The sequence below is a fragment of the Schistocerca serialis genome, chromosome 3 (genome assembly GCF_023864345.2).
Source record: "Schistocerca serialis cubense isolate TAMUIC-IGC-003099 chromosome 3, iqSchSeri2.2, whole genome shotgun sequence".
Lineage (NCBI taxonomy): Eukaryota > Metazoa > Arthropoda > Insecta > Orthoptera > Acrididae > Schistocerca > Schistocerca serialis.
In genome coordinates, this window is record NC_064640.1 from 762,146,858 (window position 1) to 762,174,540 (window position 27,683).

The 27,683-nt window shown below is 39.8% G+C and overlaps 1 protein-coding gene across 1 annotated transcript in view; it reads right to left on the minus strand.

Moving 5' to 3' along the window:
• LOC126471204 (KICSTOR complex protein SZT2-like) overlaps positions 1-27,683 on the minus strand; it is a 525,225-nt gene that overhangs the window by 39,638 nt on the left and 457,904 nt on the right. Inside the window, exons 33-36 of the mRNA XM_050099318.1 lie at positions 11,947-12,049; positions 9,156-9,352; positions 7,580-7,808; positions 396-609 (exon numbers count right to left, since the gene is read on the minus strand). Of these exons, the coding sequence (XP_049955275.1) occupies positions 396-609; positions 7,580-7,808; positions 9,156-9,352; positions 11,947-12,049 (743 nt within the window). The remainder of the gene's footprint in view (positions 1-395; positions 610-7,579; positions 7,809-9,155; positions 9,353-11,946; positions 12,050-27,683) is intronic.

A 27,683-nucleotide genomic window follows, 5' to 3' on the forward strand; every position in this document is an offset into this window, starting at 1 on the left:
ATTAAATAAATATCAGGAATGGCAGGCAACACAAAGCTGATGAGTGCTAAACACACCACTTTTGTGTCTATTCCTAGGGCAAAAGTTACATTTTCATTTTTCAGACAGTTCCATATTTTACTCATATTGATGTATAAGAAACAGAAAAATGTACGTTCCTTCTTAAATTTTTATCAAGAAAAGAGAAAGGGAGGAAGGGGAAGAGAAGAGAGAGAAATTGATACTTCTGTCAGCTGACACAGGGTTTTCATACAATATTTAGTGGTTCACAGATTGAACTACTGGACAAGAAACAAGTTCCTGGTTTTCTTACTTCTCTGCAGTAATATTATGTTTTTTCTCCAATAATTAATTAGTAAACTTCTGAAATACAATGGCTCAAAAAGAAAACTTACCTGCATATACAAGGTTTCTTGCAAAATTGGGAGCTTTGGAGTAGTACTTCATAAAATCTTCCAGAAAATGGGTTAAATGATAACCCTGACGAAGAAGCGCTTGGCGACCTGATACGTAGCCAGCAATGCTTCTCAAATGGTAATCATATGTGAATGAATGCAAATGCATCAGGATCTTGATTTTATCACATTCATCCAGGAAGCTAAGTGTAAACTGCAATTTCAAATTAACACATTAAAAATGTTTCTAAGTCTACACCTCTTACAGCATTTGACAAAGTTCCATAAAAACAAATATGAAATCTTGCATGGGAAAAATAAATGAGTAATATTTCAAGGTTTACAATATTCACTGCAGCCTAAAAAGATCTTTTCTATTTTGAATAACCTGTTCTGTTTTTGCAGATGATTGCTGAATTACAGTACATCTTTCAGATGGCTATTAAATTATGTAGTGTTAAGCTGCATCCTTTTTTTATGTCCTTTCTTTGTTGATCGTAGTTCTGAGATGGAGTCTTTCACTACCACTACCGGCACTATTTTCTGTTATATTGGTAGCATTTTTGGCTCGATGGCATTGATGTTCTTATTACCTGTACTAAAATGATGATGTGATGAATGTGATTCAAGTGGTTTAAAGTTATAAAAAGCTATACTGAACAAAAATAGTTTATTTGAAGTTCTCCTGGGATCTCTCTCTCTCTCTCTCTCTCTCTCTCTCTCTCTCTCTCTCTCCCCCCCCCCCCCTCTCTCTTTCACACACACACACACACACACACACACACACACACACACACACACAAACACAGTATAGCATCTTCCAATGTCAGTCCTTAAAAGAGATTAACTGAGAATCCAGATCCAATTTTAAAAAAACCATGGCCAGTTAAAAGATTATGGCAGAAATATGTGATTGGCTGATTGCCAGACAAAAAAAGATGAGCCAACCACTCTGCAACACATGAAAACTTCCAATCTAAGACCTAACATTGGAACCAGGAATCCACAAAATGCTAAAAGCTTTGTAACACTCATCTCATCATTAGCTAAAACAAACGGTAGGTCCTCCACTTACATTGGCTGCTGCCCTTTGGTCTGAATATAAAACACATTCTAATAAATCCAGACACAATCTAGATTTCGATGATTATTTTATTAAAAATGACTGGTTCCGGCCTAGCCTTAGGACATCTTCAGAGTATCTCCATCCACTGAAGTTGATGATGTTCAGAACAATCAGTGGACCTCAGTTGCTGAAACTGCTTAACACACAGTTTCAGTGACTGAGGTCTACCACGTGTTCTGGCATTGTCAACTTCAGCTGATGGTGCTATTATGAAGATGGCTTAAGACTAGACTGAAATGGGTCATTTTAAATAAAATAACCATTTTGATCTAGACTGTTTTTCACTATTTTTACATAGCTTACAAGAGCACTGTTCTCCAAAAATGTTACCAAAAATTCTTTAAGTGTCACGGAAATCTTTGAAACCTTCATCTTAATGGCCAGCTAGGGATTTGAACCCTGTTCCTCCTGACTGAGTCCACTATAATAACTACTGTGCCAGCTCACAGGATAAAATTTCAAAAATACTGTCTAATACACAGTGTGAGCCAAGTAAGATATAACACCCCTTCCATTTCGTGAATGGTTACAAATATCGAAATGTGATTTTTGGCAAATGTTAGAGCAACAAGGGGCGCATATTCTTTTGTTTGGCTAATGTTTTTGCACTCCTATGAATGGAGACATTGAAGCAACTACATCTTTTTAAATGGAACTGTGTACTTTTCATAGCTGCATTTGAGAGCATGGTGGCTGGAATCAGCATTAGTGGTGAAAAAACTTCCAAGCAGAGCTCTCGTGATATGCTGTGTCAAAAGTCAAAAAATTTGTCTATTTATTGTTCTGCACTACAGGCTGCTCATTTCTGCTTCCGCATTCATTGCATACAGATGTGTAAACCAATGGGGAGAAGTTGGATATACTACTTTTATATGGTGAATGTAAAAGAAATGATGTAAAAACAGTACCACAGTAAAGGGCTAACTATCTGGATCGCCAGTGTCCAATGCGCCAGACAACTGCAAAATTATTAAAACGCTAGTGAGAACAGGCTGCTTGAATGCCAAACAGAGGACAGGAAAGAAGACAGCAACTGACAGGACACAAAGAAACAGTTCTTGCTAATGAATTTGCACAGTGGTATGAGACATATTGCTAAGGAATGTGTAATCAGCAAGATGACTGTCATTCGCATCCCACAACGACATGATTTCCATCCCTATCATCTGTCACTACATCAGGCACTCGACAACAGTGATTTCATATGTCATACAGAATTTTGTCTGTTTGCCCTTCAGCAACTGAGAGATGACCCTACGTTTTTTCAAAAGTGTGCACTTTACTGATGAAGCAACATTTACTAATAATGCTAATGTAAATTTGCATGACGAGCACTCTGTGCACCCAAAAATCCACACTAGCTTTGTCAGGTGCAACATCAATGGCTGTTGAGCATAAAAATATGATGGGGCATTAAAGGAAATTGTATTGTAGCACCTTACTTCATCTCACACATTCTAAATGGACATTCGTAAGCACACGTTGTGACAAACATTCTGCCAGTTGTTCCAGGAGAGGTTCCACTGAATATTCGACAGTGTATGTCACTGCAACACGATGGTTGTCCAGCTCACTCGTCCTTTGTTGCAATGCAAATACTGAATGAGAACTTTCCTGGACACTGGATATGACAAAATTCTGTCATCAAATGGCCTGTGAGGTCCCACAATTTGATTTCTCCTGATTTCTTTCTTTGGGGAGCATTCAAAGATGCAGTCTATGACAAAACATCGAATGACCAGTGCATGCTTTACCATATAATCCACTGTAATTACATCTGTTCATTGTTCTGTTGAATGCCGATTGCAAATGTGCCTTTCGGTCCATGCTCAACAGTTTGAACACATGCTTAAATAAATGATAAAGTTATTCATTTGGAAGACAAAATTTATGTTATGTGATTTGGGTGGTTACAACAACACTGTTGATATAGACTGGGAGACTCAAACATTTATAATGGGTGGCAGGGACAAAGAAACCAGTGAAATTTTTTAAGTGCATTATCTGAAAACTACCTTGAGCAGTTAAACACAGAACCAACTCGCGGCGATAACATATTAGAATCGATGATTTCAGCCATAAATAGAAATATTAAAAAAGATAGGAAGATTATTCTGTTTATGAAAAGTGACAAAAAGCAGATTTCAGAGTACTTGATGGCTCAACACAAAAGTTTTATCTCAAGTACAGATAGTGTTGAGGATAAGTGGACAAAGTTCAAAACCATCGTACAATATGCATTAGATGAGTACGTGCCAAACAAGATTGTAAGATATGGAAAAGAGCCACCATGGAACAACAACAGAGTTAGAAAACTGCTATGGAAGCAAAGGGAACCTCACAGCAAACATAAACATAGCCAAAGCCTTGCAGACAAACAATAATTACACGAAGCGAAATGTAGTGTGAAGAGGGCTATGCGAGAGGCGTTCAATGAATTCGAAAGAAAAGTTCTATGTACTGACTTGGCAGTAGGTATGTGAATCAAAACAACATGTCCAGACACTCTGTGACAAAATGGTACTGAAACAGAGGATGGCAGATATAAGGCCAAAATACTAAATGTCTTTTTCCAAAGCTGTTTCACAGAGGAAGATTTCACTGTAGTTCCTTCTCTAGATTTCGCACAGATGACAAAATGGTAGATATCGAAATAGATGACAGAGGGATACAAAAACAATTAAAATCACACAAAAGAGGAAAGGCCGCTGGACCTGATGGGATAACAGTTTGATTTTACACAGAGTACATGAAGGAACTTGCCCCCCTTCTTGCAGCGGTGTACCATTGGTCTCTAGAAGAGCGTAGCGTTCCAAAAGATTGGAAAAGGGCACAGACCATTACCGTTTTCAAGAAGGGACATCAAACAGATGTGCAGAACTATAGACCTATATCTCTAACGTCGATCAGTTGTAGAATTTTGGAACACATATTATGTTCGAGTATAATGACTTTTATGGAGACTAGAAATCTACTCTGTAGGAATCAGCATGGGTTTCGAAAAAGACGATCATGTGAAACCCAGCTCACGCTATTCGTCCAAGAGACTCAGAGGGTCATAGACACGGGTTCCCAGGTAGATGCCGTGTTTCTTGACTTCCGCAAGGCGTTTGATACATTTCCCCACAGTCCTTTAATGAACCAAGTAAGAGCATACGGACTATCAGACCAATTGTGTGATTGGATTGAGGAGTTCCTAGATAACAGAATGCAGCATGTCATTCTCAATGGAGAGAAGTCTTCTGAAGTAAGAGTGATTTCAGGTGTGCCACAGGGGAGTGTCGTAGGACCATTGCTATTCACAATATATATAAATGACCTTGTGGATAACATTGGAAGTTCACTGATGCTTTTTGCGGATGATGCTGTAGTATATCGAGAGGTTGTAACAATGGAAAATTGTACTGAAATGCAGGAGAATCTGCAACGAATTGACACATGGTGCAGGGAATGGCAATTGAATCTCAATGTAGACAAGTGTAATGAGCTGCGAATACATAGAAAGAAAGATCCTTCATCATTTAGCTACAATATAGCAGGTCAGAAACTGGAAGCAGTTAATTCCATAAATTATCTGGGAGTAGGCATTAGGAGTGATTTAAAATGGAATGACCATATAAAATTAATCGTCAGTAAAGCAGATTCCAAACTGAGATTCATTGGAAGAATCCAAAGGAAATGCAGTAGGAAGTAGGTTACAGTACACTTGTTCATTGTTGAAGTTTCAAGAACATACCTTCACCGAGGAGTCAAGTAGTATATTGCTCCCTCCTACATATATCTCACGAAGAGACCATGAGGATAAAATCATAGAGATTAGAGCCCACACAGAGGCATACCGACAATCTGCAACATTGATCACAGCGGAAGAACTATGGCATCATGGTTAAGTGGTCATGGTGCTGGACTGGCAAGCGGACGACCTGGGTTCAAATCTCCCTCGTACTGTTTATTTATTTATTTATTTTTTACAAAATTTTGAACTGTCCATCTGGTCATTGCAATGTTTGTCCTCTTTCTGTAGTCTTGGCAGTTGTCATACTCACACTATACAATGGTCATAGAATATGAGTCATGTGGTAAGAATACATTACTGTCACAAGTAATTGTGATGAATAGTCAAGCAGGCAAGATACCACATAGACATCTCACAGAAATGAAAAGAACAAATAAACATGTGTGAACTACGTTACAACAAATGAATTGAAGGATCAAAATGTCCAAAATGGAATGCAACTTCAAAAATGATAAAAACCATGTTTTAACAGAGCACAGGGAAAACGGTGTGATTGTGAAACTGTTGCACTCATTTGTCACAAGTTATGTGACAAACTATTATGTTTTCATCATTTCCTTGGGAGGGATCACATTCAAATTGATACGAACAGCTAAATCGGGCAAGGACGCATATCTCACTCACTCACCAGGCATACAAATTATGTGCGTCGATAAGGATTCCTTCCATTTGATACACGTACTGTCACTAATGTCACGTATTACACACCAGACATGTTTTCCAGTGGAGGATTTGGTTGACTTGTTGCCTTGTCATTAAATGTTTGCGGTTCCCATTTGAAAGTCACTGCCTTTCGGTTGATAACAGAGTAGTTGTGCAGAATCAAATTTCATTACAGGTCCCTTTCATACACCCTGCTGTTGCAAACAGATGTTAACCATGACACAGGCACAAATCTGAATAGAGCAAACAGCAAAAAATGGTAAGAGTGAACTTTGAAAACAGGTTACCCACCTTACAGTCCAATAAAGTTTCCACTTAACCATGACGCCATGGCTCATCTGCCTTCCTCTATGTCGAAGTTCTTTTGATTGGACTATTCACTGTTTCTATTTCACTTTCTTTTCACAGTTCTGTACACCTTCTGCCTGTTTTCATGCTTGATCTGTGCTCAGTTTTTGATGGGTTGTCAAATGGGCCCTCTTACCACTAAATCTGAGACGTGTGTGATGGGGAGTTTCCCTTGTTAGCAAAGGTAGATGCATTAGGTGATAATGATGAAGCACTCAGTTCAGTAAGTAGCAAGCACACCTGCCAAAATGGTAAGATTCACGATTCATTTCTTTAAACTGTTTTGTACATCTGTTATTGACTTCCCATGTTCCCAAAAGGGGAATTTAAATTTGAATATGACAGCAGTTTCCCACATAAATTGCAGACCATTTTTACATTTCTGAATACTAATGCTCAACAATGTGACTAATCTTCAATGTATTTCTTTTACATACTGATTATATATAACTTTGGTCTGATTATATTTAGTTTTTAGGCATACTGTTATACTTCCTTTAATGAACTCTTCTATAATTGCTTCAGTTCTGCAGTAAAGCAACCAGATCTATGTCATCCACAGTTCAGTTAACATCCTCTTTTTCATCCAGTTACATGATTTAAAACCTTCTTCAAAGGATGCAGAAAGAAGTTATGGTGTCAGCATGCCTAAATCCATTTCAAATAAATCGAGCCAGCTCAACTGCTTACTTTTTCAATTTTGAATTTTTCACTCTCTTCATTTAATCAAGCTCAAGCTGAAGTATTTCTGTAGCTGTTGCAAGATAAATTAATAGATGTAGATTTAAGATGGTTTTTCTTGGGGGATTTAGGCTTGGATTTAACTTGACTTGGCATTTCCTACACCCATTTTCTATTTAGCTTCATCTTGAAGAACATGTTTAGAATGCACATTTTGTTATTCAGAGTGTTTGAAAATGGCCCCATGCAGATCACTAATTTTTACTTGTTCATGGTGTATTAGATAACAGAGACTATATCCTTCTTGTTAACAATGTTCTGCAAAACTGATCTTACAATGCAGACTTCATTCTATAACACAGTAATATGTAACAGCAGTTACCATTAGACATTATTTGCATCCGAGTTTCACATATTAACAATTTATTGTGACACTGACTTTTACAATACACTGTAATTTTTGGTATTCCTTAGTACATTTGTGTAGATCACTTTTCATAATCTTTATTGTTACTTATTCATAAGCAAGGAAACGGTGAAGACTAAGGAAACTGAAAGAGATATACATACCTGAGATATTAGAGCACTAGATGTCTTTGACTGAAGGCGAGAGCATTCTAAGGCGTGCAGCTTTGCAAGCAAAAATGGCTCACAAAATGAGATTTCAAACAGAAGAATTCCGCCAAGAAGTGACTTCTGAAGATACCACACACCTCTCTCTACAAGTTCTGTGGGGGAAAGATTCTGTAAACTCTTCTTCCCATCATCATCATCTTTCTTTTTCTGTGATCGCTTATGACTGAAATTAAATTTTGCACATACATTAGGAAATTGGTCACAAAATACATACGAGGGGCATTTGAAAAGTCCATGCAAAGTCTGAGAGATGGCAGCACCAGCCCATATCAAGGTCATATGTAGTTAGTAGCATCTTTGGAAAGAACACACACCAAGTTTCAGCCATATTGGTCCATTTCTTTGTGTTTGGGATTCGTGTGAGTCAAGGAAGTCGAGTGATTGTCAAATAATGGACGAAAAAGAATTTCGTATGATGATTAAACATTACTTTATGAAAGGCAAAATGCCTCTGCACCTTCGATTAGAACAGTTTATACGTGGTTTCAAAATTTTCGGAGTGGCCGTATGGGCACAAGTGATGTTGAACGTTCTGGACACCCTGTGGAGGTTACAACTCCAGAAATCATTGATAAAATCCATGGTATGGTGATGGATGACAGAAGAGTTAAGGTGCATGAGATTACTAGTGCTGTGGGCATCTCGAATGAATGGGTACATAATATTTTGCATAAACATTTGGACATGAGAAAGCTATCCGCAAGATGGGTTTCGCGACTGCTCACGCTTGACCAAAAATGGAATCATGTGAAGTGTTGGAAGGATGGTTTGCAGCTGTTCAGGAAGAATCCACAGGACTTTAAGTGCCATTTCAGCACTGTGGATGAAACATGGATACATTACTATACTCCTGAGACTGGACAACAGTCTAAACAATGGGTTACCAAGGGAGAATCTGCACCGAAAAAGACAAAGACCATTCCTTCGGCCGGAAAGGTTATGGTGACTGTGTTTTGGGATATGCAAGGGATAATCCTCATAAACTATCTGGAAAAGGGTAAAACTATTACAGGTGCATATTATTCATTGTTATTGGACCATTTGAAAACCGAGCTGCACGAAAAACGCCAGCGATTGGACCGCAAAAGAGTCCTTTTCCATCACGTCAATACACCAGCACACACTTCAGCAGTTGTGGTCACAAAATTATTGGAAATAGGATTCCAGTCCCCCAATTTGAAGAAATGGCTGGCAGGACAAAGATTTTATTCAAACGAGGAGGTGATTGCTGCAACTAATAGCTATTTTGGAGACTTGGATAACTGCTATTATTCGAAAGAGATCAACAAATTAGAACAGCATTGGACGAAGTGTGTAACTCTAAAAGGAGACTATGTCGAAAAATAAAAAAGGTTTACCCCAAACATGTAAGTAGTTTTTATTTTTGCACGAACTTTTGAAACGCCCCTCGTATATTTAAATGAAATTAGTCTTATCATATTACAAATTAAATACTACAGACATAAGCAATATAAGCTTCAGACAATATATTTGTAAATATTAAAATTACCTTTTCTTTACAGCAGCAGGCTTTGTCTGTATTGTAATGAATCCAAGTGTTTGGAGATATTGTTTATATTCAAGAACAAAATTGGCACATAAAGTACTGTGCCATTTTTCTTCTACCGAACGACGTGAAGATGTTTCAGAGCAAATGCTTGAACTATCTTCAGTATCTTTTGCTGTGCTAGCAGGACTGTTATTCTTCTAAAACAAGAAAAAACAAAATGTATAAGCATGGCACAACATTAATACTGCCAAAAAATTCCAAAGTAGGGAGCCCAAACAATAAATACTCAAAACATAACAATGTAAGGAAAAAGATAGACTGCTACTTACTGTAAAGATGACATGTTAAGTTGCAGACAGGCACTATTAAAAGACACTTACAAATTAGCTTTCAGCCACAGTCTTTGTCAAAAACAGAAAGGGAAACACATACCATGCATTCATATAAGCAAGCACACCTCATGCACACGTCACTGCCAACTCTGGGTGTGCATGAGGTGTGTTTGCTTGTGTGAATGAGAAGTATGTGTTTCTCATTCTTTTTCTGATGAAGCCTGTGGCTGAAAGCTAATGTGTAAGTCTCTTTTTAATTGTGCCTTCTGCTACTAAAAGTGTAATTTTTACAGAGTGTAGCAATCCAACTTTTCATTACAGTGTTGATATTCCAAACTGGAATTTTCACTGTTTAATACTCAAAAAGTGATTTTTATTGCAGAACATAACAAGTGGAGTATTTATTAAATGGCCCTAAACAGATGTAGGCAATGAAATAAAAATTTTCACAATTTTTACTTGCTCCAGCAATTTTTTCATACAGTGACGCAAGACAAACACCATCAAAAGGTGCATACTGACATTAAAACCTAATTGCTGGCTGCAACTGAAAGTTTATGTAACAAAAATATCAGTGGTGGTAGGAATGAATTATTGTCAAATTGAGAAAGAGGCTTTAGCTTTCATTTAGAGTATATTATGTTGCACTAAATTTCATCAGATAATAAATCACAAGCTTCTCATCATCTTCGTTGGCCCAACCTGATCAATGGTGAATCCCACATCATCACAGGCAAATCCTATAACATCAAGGGAAAAGCAGCATTTGCAGTCATGTATGTTGTTTACCTACTAACAAGCCCACGTCATTCCTTTTTATGTAGGAATGATCCCACCAGACTGGCTAAGCATATGAATCGACACAAAAGAATTGTCCATATTGGGGTACTCAGCACCAAGTTGGTTAGCATGCTCTACAGCAGAGGTGGGCATGAGAGTTGCCTGTCTGGTAACTAGCAGGCAGTCACCTCAAAAGCATAATGCACGCATGTCTCGTCTATGGGAAAAGGTTCTGCGGCAACTGCAGCTATCCTGCTCATCGCAGCTGGAAAACATGTACCTCTTTCAGGTTAGAGTTTTACCTTACTCAGTTCTGGAACATTGTAATACATTTTTAATTTCATGATCACAATCAGAACACATGGTGAAAAATAAACAAAGTACACATAATACTTATTAAATATGTATTATTGTACTTCATTTTATCAGATAAAGAAGTTTCAAGTGTGACAAGACAAGGCAAACAGGCAATGTTTCCACATATGTGGGGCTTTAAAATGGATGGGTGGAAGAGAAATCCTAAGTGAAGCAGGGGGGAAAGGATGGGGGGCAGCAGACACAGGAATGAAATGTGAGGTTCTGTAGGCACTCATGCTTTTGGACAGATGAAATTATGTGCACAATAAGGTAAGGCTGGAACTACTGTCTGCAGTCACCAATGAACTTGTGCAAAAATAGCAAACCACAGAGAGAAAACCAGTGACTCATAAGTATGGATTTAGGAAACAATTTTCCTCACCTTTCATTAAGTTTTGTGTGACATGATAACTAACTAATTAGGCAATCACAAGTTTCGTGCTCTCTTTTTTCAACTGCACATAATACCCACAGAATACATTTAGCTCTCTCATTCACCCTATAACTTGTAGATGAATTTTTGATCACATTGATACAGATGAAGACAGGGGTCCTATATGTGAACACTGAGACAAAACAGCAGTGTATGGAGTGGAACACCATCAGCTCATCATAAAATCCTTCAACATGCCACCAGACATGATGTTTGAAGGAGTTTATGATTCCCATCTATAGTTGTAGGAAAGATGCACTGAAGGTTCAGTTTAAGTAACAAGGCACATCAGTCAGTTTAAAAGTATACAGCAAAACTTTAAACATGTTACTACATGATAACAGCAATGTTCACCCATACATAACCACAAACATTTGAGAACATCTTACAAGTTTCAAATGAGAGAGCCCTGATTCAGCCCCCAGCCATTACTACTTCATCTTTAATATGGAAAACAGTCATAATCACAGCATTTTGTTGACAATGTGCTTTATTATGCTGTTCAATCTAAGTTAAGGTCACTGGCAACAGAGTTTTACAGAGAGTGTACACCGAAGGTCATCCATTGCTGCAGTTGCAGAAAATTATATTGTGAAATAGTTTAAGGGATGTATATTTTTTGAAAAGAATAACTGCTACTCACCATATAGTAGAGATGCTGAATCGCAGATAGGCCCAACAAAAACACTATCACAAAATAAGCTTTAGGCTAACAAGGCCTTTGTCAAAAACAGACCACACACACACACAAGTGTTTTTGTTGTGACTATCTGTGATTCAACATCTCTGCTATATGGTAAGTAGCAACTGTCCTTTTCATAATATTGTTACATTCCATTCTAGGTTTTCCATCTCTCTCTCTCTCTCTCTCTCTCTCTCTTTCTCTTACCTGTGAGTGGTCAGGTGAGTCTTCAACATTAAGGACAGGTGAAGTCCCTGAGGTTGAAAGACTGAGTAAGTGGTCCCGTGTGGCAGCTGCTTGGATACGCCATCTGTTGGTTAATAATGAGAGTGAAAAATCTTATTGCATGGCAGAAGCAATACATAAAATATATTTATTCACATCCCTATAGATATTATTTTTGTTCAATTTACACTCTGCAAAGGAAGTATAAGTGTTAAGTTGATGATGTGATGTCTCTGGAACAAAAATCAGTAAAGGTTTCTGAGTTTCACATTGATTCCCCACTATAGTGGGAAGACCATATGTGCCATTACTGCAAAAGAATAGCACAAGTGTGATATCTTGCATGTAAATTGACAACCTATTCACTAATGAATATCTGAAGATGATACACTGATGAGCCAAACTGTTACAACCACCTCCTTAATATCATGTTGGCCAACCTTTGATATGCAATAAAGCAGTCATTATTCATGGCATGGATTCATCAGGTCCTTAACAGGTTTCTGGAGGTATGTAGCATCACATGTCTATGCACAGGACACACAATTCCCATTAACAGCAAGACAGTGCTTTGTCCATACATAGTTGCTGCCTGATATTGCCCCATATGTGTTCCATTAGGTTCAGATTATGCAAATCTGGTTATCAAGGCATAAACATAAATTCACTATCATGCTCTTCAAACCACTGTAGCATAATTCTGGACTTGTGAGATTGACAAATATCTGGCTGAAAGATGCCATCGCCATAGGGGAAGACCTCAAGCATGAAGCGATGCAGATGGTCCGCAATACTGCTCAAGTAATGCACAACCATCATAGTGCCTTTGAGTACTGCCACACATCTTATGGAAGCACAGGTGAATGTCCTACATAGTATAATACTGTCCACACCAGCCTGTGTGCATGGCATAGCACATGTTTTGAACAACTGTTCACTTGGATGCAGGCTATCTGGAAACAAGCATCGACATATTTTGTGTTCAGACATATTGACCTTTCTAGACTCTGAGAAGCTCATTTGCAGAAACCAGCACGGTTTTAGGAAACAGCGGTCGTATGAGACACAGCTGGCCCTCTTTGTGCATGATATACAACAGGCTCTAGATTCCAGCTCCCAGGTTGATGCCATATTTCTTGACTTTCAAAAGGCATTCAACTCAGTTCCGCACTGTCACCTGCTCCAAAAAGTGTGCACTTGTTGTCTACCCAATGACATATGCAGTTGGATAGAAAGTTTTCTAACAGACAGAGAGCAGTATGTCATCCTGAATGGGGTGACTCCAACAGAAACAAGCGTAACTTCAGGTGTGCTCCAGGGCACCGTAATAGGTTTGCTGCTTTTCACGAATTACATAAACGATCTGGTTGATGGTATTGACAGTAGCATTAGATTGTTTGTCAATGATGCTGTAGTCTACAGGAAAGTAGTATCACGTGAAAGTTGTGGACAAATCAATGAGGATTTGCAGAAAATAAATGTGTGGTGTAATGACTGGCAGTTATCTCTCAATATTAGTAAGTGTAACCTACTGTGTATAACAATGCGAAAATCCCCATTAATGTACGAGTACAAAATAAATGCCCAGTCTTTGGAAGTGGTAACATCTGTCAAGTATCTGGGTGTGGTTATTCGAAATGATCTCAAATGGAATGATCAGATTACACAAGTAACGGGCAAGGCAAACTCTAGATTGTGGTTTATTGGTAGAATCCTGACGCGATACAGTCCTTCAACAAAGGAAATTGCTTGCAATACATTAGTTCGTCCAGGCTTAAAGTATTGTTTGTCTGTACGGAATCCTTACCAGTTGGGTCTCATTCAAGATATTGAGAACGTCGAAAGGAGAGCGGCAAGATTCGTGACTGGTACATTTAGCCATCACAAGAGTGTTACAAATCTCATAGATAGTTTGAAGTGGGACACACTTGCGGATAGACAACGCGCTAAACGGAAGGGGCTGCTCACTAAATACCAAAATCCAATCTTCGCCGAGGATGTAGAGCATATATTATTACCACCAACTTTCAAATCACGCAATGATCACTATTCAAAGTTAAGGGAAATTAGAGCTCATACTGAGGCGTTCAGACAGTCATTTTTCACTCGCGTGATCTGCTTGTGGAACAGAGGGGGGTGGGGGTGAGGAATATGACTTCGGCGTGAATTGTGCCCTCCGCCACACACCGCTTGGTGGCTAGTGGAGTATATATGTAACTGTGGATGTAGACCTGGTGTAACAAGAAAAATGATACATCCATTAAAGTGACAGGTTTACATTAACCCACAGTCAAATCTCAATTATTCTGTGCCCACTGCAATCATAATTGTCTATGTTGTTGGGTCAGCATGAATGCATGTCGGGGTCATTTACTGTGGAGCCCCATTTTTAACAATGTGCACTGAATGGTGTGTTCCAAAACACTTGTACCTGCATCAGCAATGTACTATGTCATCAGATCTGATACAGATTGCTGCTCATCCCACTTTACAGGGTAGGCAAGCCTCTGACCTCCATGTTCTGTGATAAGCTATGTATATCCAACACCTACTATTTCCATCACTTTCCTTAGATATTTCTGATGCAATAGTGATATGGGGATCTAGTTGTTATGTCAGAGACATAAAAAGTATAGACTGTTGTCTACTTTATATCAAGCTAAATACGCAGTTGTAACTCCCATTTATGTAGCATAATTGCATGTTAAAACCAACTGTGATAAGCTATGTATATCCAACACCTACTATTTCCATCACTTTCCTTAGATATTTCTGATGCAATAGTGATATGGGGATCCAGTTGTTATGTCAGAGACATAAAAAGTATAGACTGTTGTCTACTTTATATCAAGCTAAATACGCAGTTGTAACTCCCATTTATGTAGCATAATTGCATGTTAAAACCAACTGTGATAAGCTATGTATATCCAACACCTACTATTTCCATCACTTTCCTTAGATATTTCTGATGCAATAGTGATATGGGGATCCAGTTGTTATGTCAGAGACATAAAAAGTATAGACTGTTGTCTACTTTATATCAAGCTAAATACGCAGTTGTAACTCCCATTTATGTAGCATAATTGCATGTTAAAACCAACTAAGAGATTTTCAGACCGAAGTGAACATCTACAATGATATCCTCTAAGGAAAGTTGGACACTCATATCCAAAGGACAGATCAAGAATGGCTGCCAATTCACACACAATAATACACCCAAACAAGTTCATTAGAGTGGTAAATTCATACAGTGGCTATATAAACTGAATGTTTATTTATAATAAACAAAATTACATTTTGCATGCTGTGGTGCAGCTACTTTTTTTTACTATAGATGAGAATAATATAACAGAGTACCACTGCTTTTCATTATAAATGAACATACAACAATGTACCTTTTTTTTTTTTACCTGGCACAGTCATCTCTGTCACCCGCCCCCCCTCCATTTCACTCAGTACAATAATTTAAAAGTCAGTATAATGGAAGGAAACATTCCACGTGGGAAAAAATATATATAAAAACAAAGATGAGGTGACTTACCGAACAAAAGCGCTGGCAGGTCGATAGACACACAAACAAACACAAACACACACACAAAATTCAAGCTTTCGCAACAAACTGTTGCCTCATCAGGAAAGAGGGAAGGAGAGGGGAAGACGAAAGGAAGTGGGTTTTAAGGGAGAGGGTAAGGAGTCATTCCAATCCCGGGAGCGGAAAGACTTACCTTAGGGGGAAAAAAGGACAGGTATACACTCGCACACACGCACATATCCATCCACACATACAGACACAAGCAGACATATTTAAAGACAAAGAGTTTGGGCAGAGATGTCAGTCGAGGCAGAAGTGTAGAGGCAAAGAAGTTGTTGAAAGACAGGTGAGGTATGAGTGGCGGCAACTTGAAATTAGCGGAGATTGAGGCCTGGCGGATGACGAGAAGAGAGGATATACTGAAGGGCAAGTTCCCATCTCCGGAGTTCGGATAGGTTGGTGTTGGTGGGAAGTATCCAGATAACCCGGACGGTGTAACACTGTGCCAAGATGTGCTGGCTGTGCACCAAGGCATGTTTAGCCACAGGGTGATCCTCATTACCAACAAACACTGTCTGCCTGTGTCCATTCATGCGAATGGACAGTTTGTTGCTGGTCATTCCCACATAGAATGCATCACAGTGTAGGCAGGTCAGTTGGTAAATCACGTGGGTGCTTTCACACGTGGCTCTGCCTCTGATCGTGTACACCTTCCGGGTTACAGGACTGGAGTAGGTGGTGGTGGGAGGGTGCATGGGACAGGTTTTGCATCGGGGGCGGTTACAAGGATAGGAGCCAGAGGGTAGGGAAGGTGGTTTGGGGATTTCATAGGGATGAACTAACAGGTTACGAAGGTTAGGTGGACGGCGGAAAGACACTCTTGGCGGAGTGGGGAGGATTTCATGAAGGATGGATCTCATTTCAGGGCAGGATTTGAGGAAGTCGTATCCCTGCTGGAGAGCCACATTCAGAGTCTGGTCCAGTCCCGGAAAGTATCCTGTCACAAGTGGGGCACTTTTGTGGTTCTTCTGTGGGGGATTCTGGGTTTGAGGGGACGAGGAAGTGGCTCTGGTTATTTGCTTCTGTACCAGGTCGGGAGGGTAGTTGCGGGATGCGAAAGCTGTTTTCAGGTTGTTGGTGTAATGATTCAGGGATTCCGGACTGGAGCAGATTCGTTTGCCACGAAGACCCAGGCTGTAGGGAAGGGACCGTTTGATGTGGAATGGGTGGCAGCTGTCATAATGGAGGTACTGTTGCTTGTTGGTGGGTTTGATGTGGACGGACGTGTGAAGTTGGCCATTGGACAGGTGGAGGTCAACGTCAAGGAAAGTGGCATGGGATTTGGAGTAGGACCAGGTGAAACTGATGGAACCAAAGGAGTTGAGGTTGGAGAGGAAATTCTGGAGTTCTTCTTCACTGTGAGTCCAGATCATGAAGATGTCATCAATAAATCTGTACCAAACTTTGGGTTGGCAGACTTGGGTAACCAAGAAGGCTTCCAACAATTAAAGGGAACAGCCATGGGCACCAGGATGGCCCCCTCGTACGCCAACCTATTCATGGGTCGCTTAGAGGAAGCCTTCTTGGTTACCCAAGTCTGCCAACCCAAAGTTTGGTACAGATTTATTGATGACATCTTCATGATCTGGACTCACAGTGAAGAAGAACTCCAGAATTTCCTCTCCAACCTCAACTCCTTTGGTTCCATCAGTTTCACCTGGTCCTACTCCAAATCCCATGCCACTTTCCTTGACGTTGACCTCCACCTGTCCAATGGCCAACTTCACACGTCCGTCCACATCAAACCCACCAACAAGCAACAGTACCTCCATTATGACAGCTGCCACCCATTCCACATCAAACGGTCCCTTCCCTACAGCCTGGGTCTTCGTGGCAAACGAATCTGCTCCAGTCCGGAATCCCTGAATCATTACACCAACAACCTGAAAACAGCTTTCGCATCCCGCAACTACCCTCCCGACCTGGTACAGAAGCAAATAACCAGAGCCACTTCCTCGTCCCCTCAAACCCAGAATCCCCCACAGAAGAACCACAAAAGTGCCCCACTTGTGACAGGATACTTTCCGGGACTGGACCAGACTCTGAATGTGGCTCTCCAGCAGGGATACGACTTCCTCAAATCCTGCCCTGAAATGAGATCCATCCTTCATGAAATCCTCCCCACTCCGCCAAGAGTGTCTTTCCGCCGTCCACCTAACCTTCGTAACCTGTTAGTTCATCCCTATGAAATCCCCAAACCACCTTCCCTACCCTCTGGCTCCTATCCTTGTAACCGCCCCCGATGCAAAACCTGTCCCATGCACCCTCCCACCACCACCTACTCCAGTCCTGTAACCCGGAAGGTGTACACGATCAGAGGCAGAGCCACGTGTGAAAGCACCCACGTGATTTACCAACTGACCTGCCTACACTGTGATGCATTCTATGTGGGAATGACCAGCAACAAACTGTCCATTCGCATGAATGGACACAGGCAGACAGTGTTTGTTGGTAATGAGGATCACCCTGTGGCTAAACATGCCTTGGTGCACAGCCAGCACATCTTGGCACAGTGTTACACCGTCCGGGTTATCTGGATACTTCCCACCAACACCAACCTATCCGAACTCCGGAGATGGGAACTTGCCCTTCAGTATATCCTCTCTTCTCGTCATCCGCCAGGCCTCAATCTCCGCTAATTTCAAGTTGCCGCCACTCATACCTCACCTGTCTTTCAACAACTTCTTTGCCTCTACACTTCTGCCTCGACTGACATCTCTGCCCAAACTCTTTGTCTTTAAATATGTCTGCTTGTGTCTGTATGTGTGGATGGATATGTGCGTGTGTGCGAGTGTATACCTGTCCTTTTTTCCCCCTAAGGTAAGTCTTTCCGCTCCCGGGATTGGAATGACTCCTTACCCTCTCCCTTAAAACCCACTTCCTTTCGTCTTCCCCTCTCCTTCCCTCTTTCCTGATGAGGCAACAGTTTGTTGCGAAAGCTTGAATTTTGTGTGTGTGTTTGTGTTTGTTTGTGTGTCTATCGACCTGCCAGCGCTTTTGTTCGGTAAGTCACCTCATCTTTGTTTTTATATATAAATTTAAAAGTCAGTATTTATAACAGTTTATTGAAAGATCCATTCTAAAATGCAACACAACTTTTTCACTTAAACAATACAGAGATGTTTACAAATTACAGATGCAGAATGATATTTAAATTTCCAGAATTCTGTTGTAAAAATACTGATGCACTCCACAACATATTAATCACACAACCTCTTCTGCTGCAAGTGGTCAATAAAGGATATAGAAACTTGTATTAACATTTCTCAAATACCAACTGATTATTCCAATCCAGAACACTTCATTAAGCCTAAATGAAGCTATCAGTTGGTGTTAACATAACTAACAGACTGTGTACAATTATCAAAGTCTATGTATGCACACCTACATTTGTTGATTCTGAAAATAAAATTCAACAGTAAATAAAAACACAAATCAATAATGTTGTCTGTGGTGCATTATTTCTCATTCTTATAGAACACAAATATTGAAGTACTCTAAATACTTAAGTCGCTGAAGACTAAGAAAGAAATTTCATTAAATACAGATGGAAAGCAATCCCAGCAGTGTAAATTGACTGTTTCCTTATATGAAGAGGGGGGGGGTACAGATATGAGCATCATCACCACCTGAAACACATCTAAAAATAGCTCCTATTTATAGTGTTAAGTGTTAGCAAACTATGCTCATTATTTCTTACCTTCCACCGATAAAGAGTGCACATGTTATTAAACGATCGTGTCAGTTATTCATCAAATAAAAAAGGCAGATCAGCATACTATACAATCACAACACATTTTGAATCCAGAATTGCTTTCCTTATTTCTTGAATTACACTCAAATAATGCAACCAGTGGCAAATCATTAATTGTTCTTTTAATTATGTATGAACATCAAGAGCTCTGTATGCTATTTGTACTAATGCATTCACAACTAACCACATAGATACATTGTTATTTCAGAGTAGTGAATGATAACCTACAGTAACAGAACAGTCCATGGTTGCACTGCCAGTTCTCAATGTCCAACAGGCACAATATTTTGGTAAGCAACCCTGTTACCATCATCAGTTGAGCTGATGAATTGACCTCCTGGGTGCATGTAGGTACAATTCATGTCTAGCCCCTGCCCCTGCCCCTGCCCCTGCCCCTGCCCCCGCCCCTGCCCCTGCCCCTGTATCTCCAGAGTGATGTTTGTCATGAGGTCCATGCTAGAAGAAACACACCAACTGTGTTTGTGGTAGCAGCTGTAGAGGTAGTGTCAGTGGTACAGCTGTTGGTGTTCCATCCACATTGTTAGTCATCTTGTTATATCTCATGCTTCACCTTAATCTTACTAAGAACAGGTTCTCAGTCATTACTGAATGTTGTTGAGGGCAAAGCATCGAGAGAACCATAGATGCAAGGAATGTCAGAGCTGGAAGCAGTACGCACATTGTTAAAAAAGGTAGCACAATTACCAGCCGATAATAGAGAATGGTGCTGGTTGGTAGAACTTGATTGTCACAACAGGTATAGATCAGTCAGTCACAAGTTTAATTGCTCTTTTCTCTGATAAGGCAACCGAGGTTGTGCAGACCTTTGTGGGAGACATTGGAAATCTGGTCTGGTTGGTCTGATCAGGAATACCTGATGGCCGAGTGCACCAACCCTGGTCAAAAAGCATGATAACCAAGGTCACGCGATCATGGTTAAAAGTAAATCGCATTTAAAATGTTTCTGCAGTGCACCAACGTTAATCACTGGTCAGCAAACCATCGTTAGCCAACTGTGCATTTGACCGCAGTAAACTCTCTACATTGCAATGGAATGTGTCCTGGCAATGAAAAGATGTTAGTAAACATGAAATTGCACAGATAATCGCTGGTGCCCCATTCTATCTTTGCTGTTTTTTCCGGCGACAAGCAGAAGTGTGTGTACGTACCTCGGTACCTATTTCTGATCTGTTGGTTTCTTTTTTGGAGAATAATGGAGAATAAAAGAACAACACCGAATTTCTCGAAGTACAAGATAGATGTACTTCTTGAACTGATGGGTGCAAATGCATCCGTTCTTGAAAATAAGAAAACCGACGGCTGCAGCTTAAAAGAAAAACAGGCAATGTGGTACCATGTGGAGGTGGAATTTAATTCTACTCCTGGTAAGTTTACTCATAAATGAATAACTTTTCTAGGTTCATCGTAAGGGTAGGATATGATACACACTGGCTTTTAGTTTGAAATTTGAAACTGTTATTGACGTACCACTGAAATACATGATAGGACTATGTACATTTATGGTTGGAATTGTTTTGTTAGTTTTAAATTTAAAATCCAATGCCGTGCTACTGTTAACTAAATATTATGTGACTAACGGAAGCTTTTATGTTGAAAATTGTGAACATACGTTTCTCACTTAGTCCTGTGCCGTATTCTTCATATATGCCTATACCACTTTCTTTTTAATGAACTGATATGTAAACAAAAGCCATATACAGATCTTAGATTTTTATTGCAGTTATAAATAAGTTAAGAGCCTCAGAATGCAAAATGGACTTATGAATGTAAATAATATAAGAATTAATTTATGGTACTACAAACTACAACATTTATTTAATTTCAGGTGTGACAAAAAGATCCTGTGACAGGCTGAAAATCTGTTATGAAAATATGAAAAGAAGATTTCGAAAAGACCTTGCAGAAGAAAAGGTTGAAGTGTATAAAACAGGTGGGGGGAAGCCTACCTAAAAAACCAAGATCCATGATCGGGCTAAACCATTAGAAATTGTTGGTTCCTCAATGAAACCGTTAACAAATGCATACGATTCCGATGCACAGTTTAGCATGATTGTGGATGTTGTCAACATGGAGTGCAGTGCAGTGCAGTGCAGTGAGAACACGCCACCTGCTTCAGTTGTCGAGTTAGCAGAGTGCACACAACCTAGCACTTCCCACACACCTGTCATAATACAAAGTAAAGAGACACCAAAGAGTGTTCTGGTGGATGTCGCCCAGCTGCAATCTGTTTCACAGTCTCCTGATCAACCCAATGAAAACATTTGTACGCTGAAAAATACATGGCATCATCATAGGATGCCTGCAAAACCAAGGCCATCAGGTTCAGGAACAGTAATCGAAAATGTGTGCAGGAAGAGAGTGGAACTACTGGAGGCCCAATTACACATGATGAAGGCAGAGCATCAAAAGGAGCTGAGGATTAAAAATTTAATGATTCTGGCCCTGAAAGAAAAACTAAAATACTGGAAGAAGAAAAATGCCAGTGACACGCGACTTTTTTTTCCTGTGACAGTGAATTTTTGTAATTTTTTGTGCTGTGTTGTATTCTATCTAATGTATTAAAGTTGTCTCACAGTTCAAATTGTTTCTCTGTGTTTGTCCTGTTAGTGATACTGCTACTATCCTAGTTGTTGTCTGTGTAATATCTGCTTACAGCTTATTTGGTCTGGACTAAGTTTCATCCAATCACTTAAAATTACAATTACTTCATATATAAAAACAGATTAGCAACACTGCAGTTTACACAAGTAAGCTACATGTCAGTTGCAGGCCTGCAGCCATAACGTCAGGTGCCAATTTCTACTTAAATGACTTAACAATGAGGTAGACTGTTAAGGAAACAAAATAATAGTAATAAAGCATCTTTGTTACTCTAACTTTGGAATGAACATATGTGCTGTAACAGTTATATACATGAGGCCCAATGTTATCATGTTTTGCATTGTTTATACCAGAAATATCCTAACATATTAAATTATGAGGGAAAGTGCTCCAAATCATAATTTTGTGTGCGCCATTTTCCGTGCAATACTCTGCACCTCGTAATGTTTGTAATGGGAATCTATATCTTTTATGACAATACAATTTGAAGTGAGGCATTTTGAGAAATACATTGCTGTAGTGGGTTCTCTTTTCTGCAAAAGTAAGCATAGCATATGTGGCTTTCCTAGCCACACCACTTGGTAATGTGTGTGGTGGAAACCTGTAACATTTACCATAACAGTATTTGTAGAGAGGCATTATTGAGTAATACATTGCTACCGAGCGAGGTGGCGCAGTGGTTAGACACTGGACTCGCATTCGGGAGGACAACGGTTCAATCCCGCGTCTGGCCATCCTGATTTAGGTTTTCCGTGATTTCCCTAAATCGCTCCAGGCAAATGTCGGGATAGTTCCTTTGAAAGGGCACGGCCGACTGCCTTCCCCGTCCTTCCCTAATCCGATGAGACCGATGACCTCGCTGTCTGGTCTCCTTCCCCAAAACAACCCAAACCCAATACATTGCTAATATGGACAGTAGTGAGATTAGCATTGTGTGGCTTTTCTAGCAATACTCTGCACCTGTTAATGTTTATAATGTCAGCCCATAACTTTTATCACAACAAAATTTGTAGCAAGATATTTTCAGAAATGCGTTCCTATGATGGGTCACTGTTTTCTGCTATAGTAATCATAGCCTGTGTGGCTTTCTTAGCAATACTCTGCACCTGCTAATGTTTATGATGGCAACCCATAACTTCTGCCACAACTGTATTTGTAGTGAGGCATTTTTTCTGTGGCACTATGCAATGACAAGGAATTCCCTTCTGTACAGGTGAGCATTAAATATGTGAAAAAACTGAACCAATATCAGTGACAGAGGGAGGGAGGGAGTTTCCCTCAGTAATAACTTAAAGTATGACACTTCGTACTGTCAACCCACAGCATTACAGTTCTGCTTTCATATCTTCTGAAGTAGCACACTCCTTAACTAATTATTGCTCTTGCACTAATCCCCAAAGAATTAGACATTGCTGACAAAGTTCCATTGCCCTTTGTAGCAATGAGAACTTGTTTTTGGTGGCAATTTCTAAAACACAAATTTGTCTTCAATATATATATAATGGAAGGAAACATTCCACGTGGGAAAAATTATATATAAAAACAAAGATGAGGTGACTTACCGAACAAAAGCGCTGGCAGGTCGATAGACACACAAACAAACACAAACATACACACAAAATTCAAGCTTTCGCAACAAACTGTTGCCTCATCAGGAAAGAGGGAAGGAGAGGGGAAGACGAAAGGAAGTGGGTTTTAAGGGAGAGGGTAAGGAGTCATTCCAATCCCGGGAGCGGAAAGACTTACCTTAGGGGGAAAAAAGGACAGGTATACACTCGCACACACGCACATATCCAGCCACACATACAGACACAAGCAGACATATTTAAAGACAAAGAGTTTGGGCAGAGATGTCAGTCGAGGCCGAAGTGTAGAGGCAAAGAAGTTGTTGAAAGACAGGTGAGGTATGAGTGGCGGCAACTTGAAATTAGCGGAGATTGAGGCCTGGCGGATGACGAGAAGAGAGGATATACTGAAGGGCAAGTTCCCATCTCCGGAGTTCGGATAGGTTGGTGTTGGTGGGAAGTATCCAGATAACCCGGACAGTGTAACACTGTGCCAAGATGTGCTGGCTGTGCACCAAGGCATGTTTAGCCACAGGGTGATCCTCATTACCAACAAACACTGTCTGCCTGTGTCCATTCATGCGAATGGACAGTTTGTTGCTGGTCATTCCCACATAGAATGCATCACAGTGTAGGCAGGTCAGTTGGTAAATCACGTGGGTGCTTTCACACGTGGCTCTGCCTTTGATCGTGTACACCTTCCGGGTTACAGGACTGGAGTAGGTGGTGGTGGGAGGGTGCATGGGACAGGTTTTGCATCGGGGGTGGTTACAAGGATAGGAGCCAGAGGGTAGGGAAGGTGGTTTGGGGATTTCATAGGGATGAACTAACAGGTTACTCCGCCAAGAGTGTCTTTCCGCCGTCCACCTAACCTTCGTAACCATACAGTTGAACATAATATTGTGTAAAGTGCTGCTACACGCATGACTGACTAGAATTAACATCGTAATTCAATTCTTTGCACAACCTTACAACCTTATAGCCACACACACTTATGTTTGAAGAAAATCATATTGTAAATAAAGAGTAGTGATTAATATGGAAACAATTTAACAAATAAACAATCCCAAACTGACATTTTATGTTATTACACAAATGATTATTTATTTTGTGCCTATGTGTTTACTGCATATTCACAAGTTTAAGCTAATCTAGGTGATAAGACTGCATTAATACTGAGCAGAAGTGCAGTAAAATAATCTCTAAACTGAAAGGTTCTAATAATAAAGAATGTGCTCTTTTAATATTGCAAAACTGTTGGACATTCACATATTTGTTGTTACAGTAGAAAATTTAAGAGATGGTTAGGATATATAGTGAACATAATACAGAAATATCCATTATATTTTATTCTACTCGCTTTTACTCTCACACACTCTAAATGTAATGGAGTCATTTGTTCTCAAATTTAAGTAAATACCCAGAAACTGAACATGTATATAAATAACAGAGTGCTGCATTGCTTTCACAACCAATGTGATGCAAGAAATATATCTTTAAGACTGTATTATCAACAGTTCCACACTAAAAAAATATCTCAGAAAAGCAGCAGCTGGGTAATTGTCTGTAGGCAGCACATCCTGTCCCTGGCACGCCAAAACCTCAAATTTTGCATCACACACCCAGTTCAGTGAGTACTTTTATGTTCGCTAGACAGCAGAAACAAAATAGATTATATGCTGATAATCTGAAAAATTGAAAATATGGTGAAATCCCATAACTATAATCATAATTTTTCATTACGAACAATGTCTGAGTTTATGTTAGATTATCCGAAATGTTCATTAATTATAGCATGGTGAACTGCTCTTCCAGGTAATGTATCATCACAATACATCTGCTGTCCAGGTAGCACTGGATCGTTGTCTTCAATGTTGGGGCCTCTAGGATCACGTAACTGATTTAAAAGTCGAGAAATTTCAGAATCTTCTGGTGGTTCTTCACTGCTTGTACTCCTCGCAATATTATGCAAGACAGCTGTACCCACAATTATTGACATTGCTTTCTGTGGATTACATCTTATGTTGTTGTTGTTGTGGTCTTCAGTCCTGAGACTGGTTTGATGCAGCACTCCATGCTACTCTATCCTGTGCAAGCTTCTTCATCTCCCAAAACGTCCACGCTGCCCTCAAATACTAAATTGGTGATCCCTTGATGCCTCAGAACATGTCCTACCAACCGATCCCTTCTTCTTTTTCAAGTTGTGCCACAAACTCCTCTTCTCCCCAATCCTATTCAATACTTCCTCATTAGTTACGTGATCTACCCATCTAATCTTCAGCATTCTTCTGTAGCACCACATTTCAAAGGCTTCTACTCTCTTCTTGTCCAAACTATTTATCATCCATGTTTCACTTCCATACATGGCTACACTCCATACAAATACTTTCAGAAATGACTTCCTGACATTTAAATCTATACTCGATGTTAACAAATTTCTCTTCTTCAGAAATGCTTTCCTTGCTATTGCCAGTCTACATTTTATATCCTCTCTTCTTCGACCATCATCAGTTACTTTGCTCCCCAAATAGCAAAACTCATTTACTACTTTAAGTGTCTCATTTCCCAATCTAATTCCCTCAGCAATGCCCGACTTAATTCGACTACATTCCATTATCCTCGTTTTGCTTTTGTTGATGTTCATCTTACATCCTCCCTTCAAGACACTGTCCATTCCGTTCAACTGCTCTTCCAAGTCCTTTGCTGTCTCTGACAGAATTACAATGTCATCGGCGAACCTTAAAGTTTTTATTTCTTCTCCATGGATTTTAATACCTACTCCGAATTTATATTTTGTTTCCTTCACTGCTTGCTCAATATACAGATTGAATAACATCAGGGAGAGGCTACAACCCTGTCTCACTCCTTCCCAACCACTGCTTCCCTTTCGTGTCCCTCGACACTGATCTTCCCCAAGGTCGGCTTCTACTAGTTTTTCCATTCGTCTGTACAGAATTCACGTTAGTATTTTGCAGCCGTGACTTATTAAACTGACAGTTCGGTAATTTTCATATCTGTCAATGCCTGCTTTCTTTGGGATTGGAATTATTATATTCTTCTTGAAGTGTGAGGGTATTTCGCCTGTCTCATACATTTTGCTCACCAGATGGTAGATTTTTGTCAGGACTGGCTCTCCCAAGGCTGTCAGTAGTTCTAATGGAATGTTATCTATTCCCGGGGCCTTGTTTCGACTTAGGTCTTTCAGTGCTCTATCAAATTCTTCACGCAGTATCATATCTCCCATTTCATCTTCATCTACATCCTCTTCCATTTCCATAATATTGTCCTCAAGAACATCGCCCTTGTATAGTCCCTCTATACACTCCTTCCACCTTTCTGCTTTCCCTTCTTTGCTTAGAACTGGGTTTCCATCTGAGCCCTTGATATTCATACAAGTGGTTGTCTTTTCTCCAAAGGTCTCTTTAATTTTCCTGTAGGCTGTATCTATCTTACCCCTAGTGAGATAAGCCTCTACATCCTTACGTTTGTCCTCTAGCCATGCCTGCTTAGCCATTTTGCACTTCCTGTCGATCTCATTTTTAAGAAGTTTGTATTCCTTTTTGCCTGCTCCATTTACTACATTTTTATATTTTCTACTTTCATCAGTTAAATGCAATATCTCTCTTCTTACCCAAGGATTTCTACTAGCCCTTGTCTTGTGACCTACTTGATCCTGTGCTGCCTTCACTATTTCATCTCTCAAAGCTATCCCTCCTTCTTCTACCATATTTCTTTCCCCTGTATTTGTCAATTGCTCCCTAATGCTCTCTCTGAAACTCTCTACAGCCTGTGGTTCTCTCAGTTTATCCAGTTCCCATCTCCTTAAATTCCTACCTTATTGCAGTTTATTCAGTTTTAATCTACAGTTCATAACCAATAGATTGTGGTCAGAGTCCCCACATCTGCCCCTGGAAATGTCTTACAATTTAAAACCTGGTTCCTAAATATCTGTCTTACCATTATATAATCCATCTGATATCTTCTAGTATCTCCAGGGTTCTTCCATGTATACAACCTTCTTTCATGATTCTTGAACCAAGTGTTAGCTATGATTAAGTTATGCTCTGCGCAAAATTCTACCAGGCGGCTTCCTCTTTCATTTCTTAGCCCCAATCCATATTCACCTACTATGTTTCCTTCTCTCTCTTTTCCTACTCCTGAATTTCAATCACCCATGACTATTAAA